The 13,812-nt window shown below is 31.3% G+C and overlaps 1 protein-coding gene across 1 annotated transcript; it reads left to right on the plus strand.

Moving 5' to 3' along the window:
• Positions 1–68: 68 nt before the first annotated feature.
• LOC125073028 (fumarylacetoacetate hydrolase domain-containing protein 2) lies at positions 69–8,517 on the plus strand. The gene is made up of 5 exons (XM_047683705.1): positions 69–499; positions 2,085–2,304; positions 4,081–4,245; positions 6,428–6,594; positions 8,265–8,517. The coding sequence occupies exons 1-5, from the start codon at positions 213–215 to the stop codon at positions 8,419–8,421; spliced, it is 996 nt and encodes a 331-aa protein (XP_047539661.1). The 5' UTR covers positions 69–212; the 3' UTR covers positions 8,422–8,517.
• Positions 8,518–13,812: the final 5,295 nt, after the last annotated feature.

Raw genomic sequence — 13,812 nt, forward strand, 5'->3', positions numbered from 1 at the left:
GATAATAATTTTAACTAAAGTTAAAAGTATTTAATTATTATTTTATTAAAATGTGTGATGTTAAAACATTTGGAAGACTATAATTGACTTTAATAATAAGACTGAGTGATAAAATATTGCAAATAAACTAATTGTATATAAAATTTCGACGTATCTATTACGTAACTTTTTGTTTATTTGAATTTATTTGGACGTGACGTCCACGCGACATTATGAATAACACAATTTCAATTGCCCGGCGCGCGATAACGTCAATAAAAACTCACTGTCCTATAAAAAAAGGTCTTAATATCACTGGTAACGTCGGTATTAGGAAGTTTTCTATCAGTTCGTGTAGAAATATGAAGTTCGTTCAATTTGTTTACAATGAAAAACCTAATGACATTCGAGTTGGATATTTAGACGGTGATAATGTTGTAGACATCAATAAAGCTGACTCCAACTTGCCTAGCAACCTGTTAGATATTTTGAAAAATGGTGATGTGGAAAAAGTTAAGAGGTAGGTAAAAAAATAATTAAAAATTATTACTTTTATTGGAGAAATTAATGAAAAAGAAAATAAATGCAGAGGTAAGTCATCAAGTAAATGCATGTAAAGGAAGTTGTTCCGTCAGGGATAAGCTTGCTGAAATAGCTCAGTATACTATAACTATTAAAATTAATTAACATATAACATATCAAAATGTAGATGTTAAAAAATATTATCTGTAAAACATTAGAACTGTTCCATTTTTACAAGTGGCTCAGCTTATGTCTAGATATTTTTGTGTTAAAAAACAGCAAATCTTTGTATTATTATTTTCAGTTTCATGGGGCAATCAGCCCTATTAAAAATAAAAAATTAAACCATCAAACTTAGTGGCAGGGCTTTGTGCAAGCCTGTCTGTGTAATAACCATTCCATACATTACACCAATGCGCCACCAACCTTGGGAGCTAAGATGTTATGTCCCTTGTGCCTGTTGTTACACTGGCTCAAACACCCTTCATACCGGAACACAACAATACTAAGTTTTACTGTTTGGCAGTAGAATATCTGATGAGTGGATGGTACTTACCCAAACTGAATTGCACAAAGCCTTACCACAAAGTAAGTAAAGGCACCCTTTGCTTTTCTTTAATACTAAAATAAATTAAAAATTTTCAAAATATATATAAATTGCTTAAAATTCAAATAAGCTTAATGTTAAAGTGTGTTCAATATTATAATACAGTCAATTGTCCTACGCAAATTTATTTATTTTTTAACGACAATGTTTCAATCTTGAAACATTGTCTTTACCTACTCAGTCTACATTTTAATAAAGAATATGAAATGAAGTATGCTTGCTCTTGTTCATGACTTAGCTAGGTTTGCTATCGCCTTTCAACAGTCTATTAAATGCTTAGCTACCTGTAACTATTTTACACAAGTAGATTAAGGGTATATAGGAATACATATATTGGTACCAAACACAAGGTACCATTGATATTGAAGGATGAACATACAAAGAAAAATTCTCATTTTTGTTTGGGAGAGAAACCTTTGCAACTGCATGCAGACCGAGTCACCAAACTTTCATTACAATCGGATAATGGAAAATACAAACATTATTTTATTTAATAAGGTGTTTTTACAACAATGAATACTTACAACTAACGTATTGTAGAAGTGTTTGTTGATCCTTATAAATGAAGAAAAGTAGATATTCAAACAATAAATTATCTCTATATAGTATAAAACCAAGTGTATCCTTGCTGTATGTACTCTTAGATCTTTTAAAATATGCAACAGATTCTAATTTGTTTTTTATCAATAAAAGGTGTGATTTAACCTTAACAGGAAGTTTTATTTGTATGGCATATGCTTATAGTAGAGAGAAGCCAATTTTCCCAAAAGACTAGCTTTCAAAATAAAACTATGCCTTTATGTAAAGATAAGAAAAGAATATACTTCTTTGTTACCAGGATGCACTCAAAATAATGAGCACTTAAAAGGTGTTTACATGTTTAAAATAGTTTTGCAATCTAAAATTGAAAGCTAAACAATAGATTCAAAACAGAGGAAATAAAAGAACAACAATACATATATCATATTATTTTTAGGCTAAAGTCTTCTAATCCATCATCAGTACCTCTGTCTTCCATTAAACTGGCAGCACCAATTCACGGAAATGACAAAGTATTGTGTGTTGGACTTAATTACAAAGACCATTGCGAAGAGCAGAAATTGACTCCTCCTGAAGTACCTATGATCTTCAGCAAATTTGCAAGCACAATCATCGGCCAAAAGGATGCTGTGAAGCTTAGGACTGATGTAACTGATGTAAGTAAAATGTGATCCTTTCAACTAAATTAAGAATATTTGTTCTTTTTTTTAAATTATAACTGGTATTATTTATTCTACTGCCATACAGCAATACTTAGTATTGTTGTGTTCAGGTGAGTGACCCAGTATAACTACAGGCACAAGGTACATAACATCTTAGCTCTCAAGGCTGGTGGCGCATTGATATAATGTAAGGACTGGTTATTATATTCTACAATTGTTAATGTCTATAGGCGGTGGTATTCACTGACCATCAGGTATGACTGCAAGAAGTGGCAGTTCTGTTTTAAAATAATGCCAGAATTTAGTACTATTCAGTACCTTTACAAGCTTAATGCTTAAGTGCAGAAGTAAACAGATTACTGATACTCTTAATGAAATTGCAACTGTATCTCTGTAACTGAAGTCTTACTCAATGTAACCAAGTATCTTAATTTTATTTATAGTTGATAGTTTGATCAGTCTATAACAATGTTCTTATAAGTTTTTTTTATTTGTTAGTAGGTGTGGGTCAAGTCTTATATTTTTAAACCAGCCCCACTCAATCAATGAAGCTGAAATTTTACATTACAATAGTAAACATAATGCAGTTTTTTTCTAGATATTTTTTTTCCTCACGTGTATGCCAATAGAACACAGATTAAGGTAGTCACCAATCATTATTTATTTTTTTAAATTAATTGTTATTAGTTTTTTTTTATATTATCTGCAAAATCTATGATTCAATAAAATACTATAAAAATGTGAAAACTGTTCAACAAACTGTTAAACGATAATTTCTTTTTTTGTGCAACTTAATTAGCATAAAATAAATTAATTACTTTCTTCAATAATAATTTCTTAGGGAGTGGTCAAAATTGTATACAGTGATTCACAAAAGTCTGCTATGACCTCAGTTAACAATTGGGGTCAATTATTGAAATAAATTGTGCTCGTAATTCATACGGTGCGTAGGTGGGTAGCAGATGAAGTAATGCACGCTACGAATGGGGTGACAATATTACATATTTTATTCACAAAAGGAAATTGTTAATTATGAAATTTGACACTAAATGTGTCTCAAGTTCAGCTCTTAATTCGACGAACGCTATCATTATTTGCTTTTTAAATTTGGTCCAATTAGGACCTTCGTCTGGAAAAAAAGACAGAAAAAAATACATTGTACCCTATAGATAATAATTAAGATTTAATTTTGGAATACGTTTTCTTTTTGTAAATGAACCTGTGTGATGACTTACTTGACCTCATTCACAGTTCGATTTAATCGTAACTAACAATTGTGTTTTTCTTTCTAAAAAAATTAATCTATAATAGAAAATAGATATAATAGCTTTGGGCGAATCGAATTCCATGAATACTCAGGCTCAGGCTAAAAGTTTTTAAACATATTCAGACAAAATAAATGGTTTTATAAATTAAACAAAAAACATTCTTAAAAATAGCATTTAATTAGACAACAAATAATTTTATTACTACGTGTTGGTATCAGGATTAATATTTGTGCAGCGGGTGGTGCGGAGCCACCTTGATGATGCCCAATGTACCGCAGAATTGAAGTTTCATGTGAACATTTTCCAATTAAACAATAGCAGTATTTTTACAATGTATCCTCTCCTCCAATGTTTCTAATAACTAATGTATACAGTACAGTTAGGCTCTGCTATATTGGGATTGAGTTCGGGCAGACACGTTTGAAGGGTTTTATGCCAAATTTACTGAAATTTCCAAGCTCATATTCCCTGTATAGATATATATATTATATATTGTTCGCAGAAAGTAGACTGGGAAGTTGAACTTACCGTCGTGATTGGCAAAAAGGCGAGTAACGTTAAAGCAGCTAATGCGTTCGACTACGTATTTGGTTACACCGTTGCCCAGGATATCAGTGCCAGGGACTGGCAGAAAACTAGAAATGGAGGACAATTTCTACTTGGCAAGGTGAGTTGGTAACATTGATATGCTAACACAGCACACTTACGTGTCATTCTTGTAAAAAGATAGTTAATGTACTAGAGGCGACTGAGACATTAAGGTATCGAAGTTAATATAATGAAAATAATATAAATGTATACAATATACTTAAATTTGTGTGATGTAAAAAGCAAAATATCTACAGAGGAAATTCTCGATATCAATATCTCGATAAAATATCAATCTACTATCATCAAGTGATTCTTCTGAAGTCTCAGAATATGAATGTGCGAAATTCAATAGTTATTTAATTGTAATATCCTTTCTCACACAAACAATGCAATATAGTTTAATTAAAAACTTTTGTACATTTTCTGGGAGAACGGTTAGTGCCCAAAAATGACGTCTGAGGCTATACATTCTTTTAGTAGGAAGTTTAGATATACTATATGTATAAGTTGTTCATACACGATTTACCATTACCAATTATTGATTTTTCTCTGAGTATGCCAAAAGTTGCAAAAGAGATGATGGAATAAGGTCACCAGTTTTTTTACTTTTTCTCCACCGAGGCCACCTGAAAATAGTGAATATTTCATTATTGTAAATATTGTATAAGTATATAGTTGTATGCAAAAAGAAAAAAAAAATAAAAAAATATATATATATGATGGCCCAGTGGTTAGAATGCGTGCATCTTAATCGATGATTTCGGGTTCAAACCCAGGCAAGCACCACTGAATTTCATGTGCTAAATTTGTGTTTATAATTCATCTCGTGCTCGGCGGTGAAGGAAAACATCGTGAGGAAACCTGCATGTGCCTAATTTCAACGAAATTATGCCACATGTGTATTCCACCAACCCGCATTGGAGCAGCGTGGTGGAATATGCTCCAAACCGTCTCCTCAAAGGGAGGGGAGGCCTTAGCCCAGCAGTGGGAAATTTACAGGCTGCTAATGTAATGTCTAATGAATAACTACTGGACTAGTTAATATCAATCAAAAGCATTATCCTTTATAGACAACGATATTGCAAAAAAATAAATAAACACATTGATTCACGAGGAAGGAATAATATAACTAATATATTAGGCTAATGCTCTTATGACATCTGTTGAAAATGACAGAAAAAAACATGCACTCTGGAGGTTATATGAAAATAATTTAGTATTCTTCTAGAAAACTCGTGATCAATCTACTTAGTGCTACTCGTACGTAGTTGGGGCGTGTCCCTATCATATTACGAAAGTAATACTTTTCTATATGCAAATACCTAATGCATATATATCTTATCTTACTGTGATGTACTTTATCTGAAGTGCTACACTCTTCGTAACAATCTGTATTGTTTTATCTCACGCCTATGTTGTCATACGATTATATAAGGTGTTTGTTAAATTTAAAAATACCTGATTTAAGATACTTATCTATTAAAAAACTTCCAGCACTTAAAATTTTATATTCTACTGGCTGTGCTCGCGACTTCGTTCGCGTTTGAGTTTAATAAAAAAGCGTTACTTTATTATTTTTTTTACATATAATTCTAAAATAAAAGTACCCCAAGCAACTCCTTATTACATCAGCTATCTGCCAGTGAAAGTCCCGTCAAAATCGGTCCAGCCGTTCAGTTCAGAGATTAGCCGGAACAAACAGACAGACAAACAAAAATTGTAAAAAATGTTATTTAGGTATATGTACCGTGTAAACATACATATGCATTTACTAAAACGCGGTCATTTTAATATTACAAACAGACACAATTTTATTATATGTATAAATAGGCAAAACCCGGCGAGTCCTGCCTTTGTATTTATATATTCATTATTGTCTTGACGATCGGTTGAACGTTATGAAAGAACCTAACTAGTGAGGAGTTGAAACTCCGAAATATTCAAATTAGTGTCAACTTACTGGAATAATAATTCTGATGACAATAGTACATTAGTACATAGGTCATAGATCATTGTTCTATGTAACATGGTAAAATTGTGAGTTACTCACTTCTAAATAGACTTTTACAATGAAATGTCTTAATGACCATAAAGGTACTACATAAATTCTAGCATTATTGGTCTTTTTGCTTCCAGTTCTGTAACAGGAAGACTTCGGAATTTCGATTCAACGATGAAACATTGACAGCATATTTTTAAGTATGTTCTTGGAAACAATAACATAAAAAGAACTAAACTATTCTATATTTAAATTTCAGTCTATGGACACGTTCTGTCCGATTGGCCCTTGCATCACAACCAGTGATGAAATCGGTGATCCACAAGATTTAACCATCAAGTGCAGTGTCAATGGAGTTCAGAAACAGTCCAGCAATACTAATCAGCTTGTTCATAAGATTGAAAATGTCATCGAGAGACTTAGCTCGTATGTATATTATATATTAACTACACATCACATCACAACACATCAGCATCGACACAAAATCGGTATCTATTATTTATTCAAGTAAACTTATAAAATCAATTTAAATAAATAAATATTGGACAACATCACATATATTACTCTGATCCTAATGTAAGTAGCTAAAGCACTTCTGTTATGGAAAGTCAGAAGTACATAGAAAACTAATAAACTTTTTTACATCGACTCGGCCGGGAATCGAACCCGGGACCTCGGAGTGGCGTACCCATGAAAACCAGTTTACACACTACTCGACCACGGAGGTCGTCAAAATCCTCAAAAATTTTGAATACTCATATAAAGCTGTCACCGGTTTGGAAAGTAGATTCTACCGAGAAGAACCGGCAAAAAACTCATTACTCTTTTCCACCATTTTAATTACAGAGTACGTCAATAAAGTACAATTAAATTTCTATATATCCTGCCTAGAAATCAACATACTAAGTCCACGCTTTTTTAATTTTAATATAATCTTGTATTGAGTGAATTTTAAGTTTTTAATAGATCAATTTAAAAATAACTATTAGAGAATAATTATCCCACTAGATATAAATATCAATATCCCAATAGACAATTAAAATAATCCATCACTTTTAATCTGTTAAGAGGGTAAAGTCAATAGCAACTGTACATTAAACTATAATAGAACAAATAAGAATAAATCAAATAACTGGTATTCAACAGACGAACAGAAAATATATACAAAAAATATAATTGAGTAGTGAGGTACAAATTTGAACCAGAATGGTAACTAAATGTAAACAGTGGAATATTTTGCCTGAGTCCGTATTTCCCAATAGGTACAACCTTAACGTCTTCAATTCTAAGAGTTAGCGGGTAACTTCTAGCCAAGGCCAACATCAGGCAAGATAACGGTTAAACGCTAGTCTGTTAAGAGAAAAGAAAAAAATGTGTACAAGGATTTCAAGACAAATGAATACTATTCTTAAATAATTGTTAAAGTAAAAATGTTAATTTATTAAAACCGTTAATAACGTACCGACGGTTTTGAAATAAATTCCTCGGACCTAAGACGAGCTAGCTGGAATTTCATTTGGTTTTATGATAGTAGTAGTTTACGATTAAATTAATGCAAGATTAAGTTGTGTTACCTAAAAATTTGTGAGTATCTGGTCACCTGATCACATTGGCGAAATAATCTTTACGCATTTGACAAAATGCCATGAAAAATCTTAATTGCTTTTGTCCCTTTTCCCTGGTATTTTGGCAAGTTCACCTCAACTTATTCTCTACACCGAATCTGGTAGATATTATTATTATTATTATTATAAGAAAAATTAGAATTAATGTATCCAATTTAACTTTTGAATTAGATACGATTGGTCAACCAAATAAACCTAAAACATAAAAGTTTAACATATTTGGAAGATAGTAACTCCAAAATCAACGAATTTTTGTATGACGATTTGGTTTCTTATACTAATAATACGGGTAGTATTTCAATTCTCTGTTATTTTTGAGGATTTCTATGTATTTATAATGCTACAGAAAAATCTATTGTCTAACATATCTGAATCAATTTTTTGTGATTATACGCCTAATTAACACTTTAATCCTTTTTATAAATACATCCAATTGATAAAATTTTAATTTAATATTTATGTTAATTACAGGGTTATGACACTTCTGCCGGGTGATATAATACTGACAGGAACTCCAGGCGGTGTTGGCATGTACAGATCTCCACCCGAATATCTGAAGCCAGGGGATTTAATTCAGAGTGAAATACAAAACATCGGTGTCCTAGAAACCAAGGTTGAAAAGTTTTAATTTGCTAAGTGAAAATGTAAAATGGGATTGATTTATAGTTGCTGTTATTTACCAAATTATATTATATTTGTACACTGTACATAGTTTATAAAATAAATAAATATCACTGATAAATACAGAGCTTATTATTTTGATTTCTGAAATAATGGTATATTTTTTTACTTGGTGGTAGGGCTTTGTGAAAACCCGTCTGGTAGGTACCACCAACTCATCAGATATTCTGCCGCCAAGCAGTAATAATTGGTATTGTTGTGTTCCGGTTTGAAGTGTGAGTGAGCCAGTGTAGTTACAGGTGATAGCGCACTGGGGAAGTAAGGGATGGTTTATATTTCTTACAGCGCTAATGTCAATGGGCGGTGGTGACCACTTAATATCAGGTGGCCAATTTGCCGGTCCGCCTATGAAAAAAAATATTTTGTTAAAGTTGAAAGCAATTTCAATAGTTATGTTAATTGAATTATTTGAAACAGTTCTTTAAAAATTTGTACCTTTAATTTGGTTGAAAATTTCACAACACTAATACCATCGGCTACTGCAAAAATAAAAGTAGGTTGGACTTGATTTAGGCGTAGTTGAAGAATTTTTTTCGATATACTAATGATGTAGAATTTGCTGTGACAAAAATAGTTCTAAAGATTTCTTTGATCTTTTTAAATTATATATTCCTTATAAATTCCCAACAACTTGGATAATATGAGAAAAATTTTTGAATATATGTTTCATGTGTATTTATCAGCATATATGGACGTAACTCTTAAACGCATACAAAGAATATGTTTATTATATTTTTGCGAACATTAGACAAAGAATAAAGGATTCAATTTGTAGCAGATATCTTATAGATTTCTCGAAAGCTTTGGAGAGTGTTTAGTACATCTTGATTTGTCATAAGCTGAAAAAAATTGGCACTATGGAATTATTTTAAGAAATTATATTAAAACAATAATCTATTTGGATTAAATTGTATGTCATTAGAAATGCCGAACTTGGTACAACAAGGTATTTTCTTCGTATATCTATCAATGCTAAATTTGGTGTACTCCAAGGATTGCATTTGGGACCTATACACTTTGTAATTTTTATCAACGATTTTCCCAATTGTTTATAAATATAAATTACAAATATATTCTGAAAGACATACGATTAATGATATTTTAACTTTTGAGAAGGATTTTAAAATAATGTCGAATTTATGACACCTCAATTTATTCAGCTTATGTATTATTAATATAACGAAGTAAATAGAGGAGACTTGGTGAGGGAATAAACAGACAAAATAATATTTAATTATACATTTCGCAGACAAACAATTTACATTTAAGGACAGGAATCAGGGCTCATGTTAATCTCTTATATTAACACCAGTTATATAGTACATATATAACCCGGTTTGGTCAGATTGCATTCCCTACGGTCTATAAGAGTGAGATAACAGATTCACGGTCTCCGTAGTCAATGGCAAACATTAGAACGTGATGATATGATAATCAAAATGCCATATTTTCAATTAGCCACGTCTCTGAAGCAGAAAATTTCTCGGTATTGCTCTCAATATTATAATCAATGAAGTCAATGAGACCCAAACATATTTGTGAACTTACCAAAATCCTCTCTTCACAAACGATATACCTATCAGGATTTATATGTATATACACATACACGTACTTATTTTAACTAATAATCATATTTATTAAAACAATACAAACACAAAAACGGAAGAAATATCTAAATGTGCTGTTTATTTTAATAATAAAAGCATAATATAAGTGGGTTACATAAAATTTTCCACGGGAATTTAAATATTACCTAATATTAATTTTCTTATTATTTCATTCTGACTTTAATATTGCTAAGCTTTTACTTTTTGGGAGGACTTTGTGCAAGTTTGTATGAGTAGGTACCGCCCACTCATTATATTAAATTTTCCTGCCAAGCAGAATCACTTAGTCTTGTTGTAATCCGGTTTGAAGGGTGAGTAAGGCCACTGTAACTACAGGCACAAGAGACATAAAGTTTCAGTTCAAAAGGTTAAAGTTGGCGCTTTGGTAATATTAAGATTGGTTTAGTATATTAGGTAATATTTCATTACTATCGTGTCCTTAATAGCCTTTCCCTCATTTTTTCAACGCAGATGGAGGAATTTCATACATTACATGCAGCTTTCAATATGATGTTTTCTTTCACCGCCGAGCACGATTTTGTTATGTATAGATATTTTCTTTCTTTTATACTTGCTAGGGCTTCTTTCAATTCATTTTGGGTGTACAATCCACTTATCATATATTCCACCGCCAAAAATCAATACTTGGTATTGTTGTGTTCCTATGATAAAACATCTTAGTCGAGCAGTCTTTTTTCGTTTAAGACTGAGGTTCACTAACCTCATATTTGCCTGTTCTTGATGAAATCTCGTGCCCAGCTGGCAAAAACATCAATATAATGATTCAAAAGTTCTTGGAATAGCCTATTTAAATGAGATTTATATTTATTTTTAATATTATATTATCTTCAATTCTAGTTTTATGATTGTAACCAATAAATGTGTGATTAAAATTTAAATAATTATAGTCGACCTGATAAGCTAAATTAACGCCTGCATGATGCATACTTGGTTATCTTTATTAATGTATCCAAAGTATGTGACCAATTGTGGAATAATATTATTTCAGCCAAGTTTGAATTTGGATTCTTATATTATAACTAATAGTCTCCGGTGGTAGATCTTCGTCAAAAATCATCTATGGTTATAATATAAATTCTATCACTAAACATTAATATTTTGTTTTCCACTATAAAAGGTAAGTGAGCCAGTGTATGATTTTACATGATTTTACATTGATGATGGAAGTAATACGAAATCTAGGAATATCATTGACCGCAAAAAAAATGGATTTTATTGAAACACTTTGAAAAATGATGTAAAATTCTTATATAAGTTAACGCACTTTTAGAAATAATTATCGTTATAACTCAGTGTCAGACAATCTGTGAATGTAATATGAATTCATCTTTTAACAGCTGATGTATTCTGTAAAAAGATTCTCAATTCAAAATTGCCACAATAGCTGAGCTATCATAACCTATCTTGCCGCTGATTGGTGAATAGGCCACTCAATTGAGCCAATCGCCGTCTTCCGTCGGCCACAGGAAGGACCGTTTGAGACCTCCCTTTCATAGACTATTAAATTTAATATCAAGGGGACTTTTATTAACTTAAGTGATACGGGCCGCACCACCAGCATATTTTGACCCCTCACACTTTCTAAATGTTTCTAAAGTGTTATAATAAAGGATAGATCAGAATAAAATGGATAACTACCCGCAGATTCTAAAATTATCTATCCACGACGGATATTCATCGTTAGGAATAGATTTTGAGCAATTTTGTTATTGAGATCCATTGATGCAATTTATTTATTGTGCAAGATCAGATTTATGCATTGAATTGATATCAATTGCTTGGGAATCATTGGATTGATCTCCCGTAGTGTTATTCGTGTCTATTTTTATTTTCCCTGTTAAAAGCTATGTTCACTATAGACTTAAGTTTAGCGGGTCGGATTTGTACGTTCCCAATTCTCGAAGATTCTATTCTAGATTAGTAAGTACTGTCTATACGTGTTCTAGAAGCTACCCATAAGACTGCATACATCGGAATCGAGGTAACCCTGGATTGATTCACCAAATAAATGTTCAGATTTTCTGTCAAGATATTCTCAGAATTATGGAAGGTGTTAACAAACTTATGCATCTGAAAGCAAGTAAAATCGTTTTACCTGCGCCTGAATTCATAAAATCATCTAGACCTATGATTGTTAATATTTCTCGAACTTTTATAAAGGGGAAGAATATAATATTTCTTTAACAAGAATTTTTATTAAATAATTGTAGCGTTTATTTCTGTGTTCAAGTCTCAAACTACACTTTCGAAGAAATGCACAGAAGTTATTTTTAATTAAACAAGCGTGATATGTAAAATGGCATTATTTCCGTTAACCAATGTAAATAATGTATAAAATAGGCACATATTATAAAAAAGCCGTATTAAAAAAACTCACTATGATGATATTTATATATACGGAACACGAACATATGTGCGTTAAGTGAAGTAATAATAAGAATAATAAGACATGAGAAAAGGGGTTGCGAGGGAACCATGATCTTCCATTGCGAAATATTTGATACATTTGTATCCGATTTAGGCAAGTTACCTCACGATATTTTCCTGATTAAATAAATTGAAACAAAAATTGAAATCCAAATTAAATAGATGAAATTTTTGTGGCGTTTGCCCGGGCTCAATCTTCGGTTACGTTTCACGTGTTCTAACCATTGGGACATACCCACACTATGTAGCCGAGACTTTAAGCACATTTAATCAAACAACATTAAAACATGTTTAAAGAATATCGACACATCTCAACAATTGTGGTTCGTAATTCGTCTCCCTCAATGATTACAACGATAACGATAAAAATTTTGATTTAACCAATTCTTCGATTACTTCGTATGGGAAACATCTGATCATTCCTTATTATCGTACAATATACAACTATTTTTTATTTATTGAAATTTCGTAAAGTAAGCAGTCAAAAGCTTTCATGTTTAGTAATTAGTAATAACTATTGCATACTTCATTTGAACTACATTTGAGTTGGATGATTCTCGGTAATTGTTACGGAAAAAAGTACATTAAATGTGTAGTATACACATTCTTATATTATATTATTATTATTTTATTTATTATTTTCTGTTTCTTTATACACGTGTATAAAGAAATTCCTGTTCAGTTCAATTTTGTTTATAAAATCATTAGATGATATAGCAATAAATTTGCAAAGTAAACTCTGTTAACGTAGTTATTGCCTTTTTTCTTCTAAACTGTATATCACAAGATTTTATTATTCATATCATCGTCATACATAATACAATGACTAGGGAACCTTCGGCTTATTTTTACAATATTTCTTTAAATAACAATTTATTACTGAACGAGACGTATTGAATAGACCCGTGTCACTTTTCTCCGCACAAAGATGGTGCGAGATCAGTAATGCTCTGTCGAGCAAGGTCAACGATGTGTATCAACCTCTTAACCCAAGAATGCGATCTCAAATTTGGTCTAACGATAAGATCATTTTATTTGCTAACATCGTTAGTTTTAGACAAGCTAAGGCGGATTAAGAAAATTTAGAGAATAATCGTATAAAAAAAAAACTGATAAAGTAATCTAAATATCTATATAGCATTATTTTATATATTGATCTTAGTAAAATTATTTCTGAGTAATAATATTATTTCATTTAAGTTTAAATATCAATGTCTGAATATTTAAATGTAAATTAGGTTGTAGCGAGCTTCAGCCATTTTAGGCTACACTGGTATTAATTG

Source organism: Vanessa atalanta, chromosome 23 (genome assembly GCF_905147765.1).
Source record: "Vanessa atalanta chromosome 23, ilVanAtal1.2, whole genome shotgun sequence".
NCBI lineage: Eukaryota > Metazoa > Arthropoda > Insecta > Lepidoptera > Nymphalidae > Vanessa > Vanessa atalanta.

Excerpts from the sequence above, each read along its gene's own strand:
- LOC125073028 (XM_047683705.1), top strand. The coding sequence starts at position 213 with ATGAATAACACAATTTCAATTGCCCGGCGCGCGATAACGTCAATAAAA. Across the intron at positions 500-2,084 it reads GATGTGGAAAAAGTTAAGAG|GCTAAAGTCTTCTAATCCAT; the intron begins GTAGGTAAAAAA and ends TATTATTTTTAG. Across the intron at positions 2,305-4,080 it reads TTAGGACTGATGTAACTGAT|AAAGTAGACTGGGAAGTTGA; the intron begins GTAAGTAAAATG and ends TATTGTTCGCAG.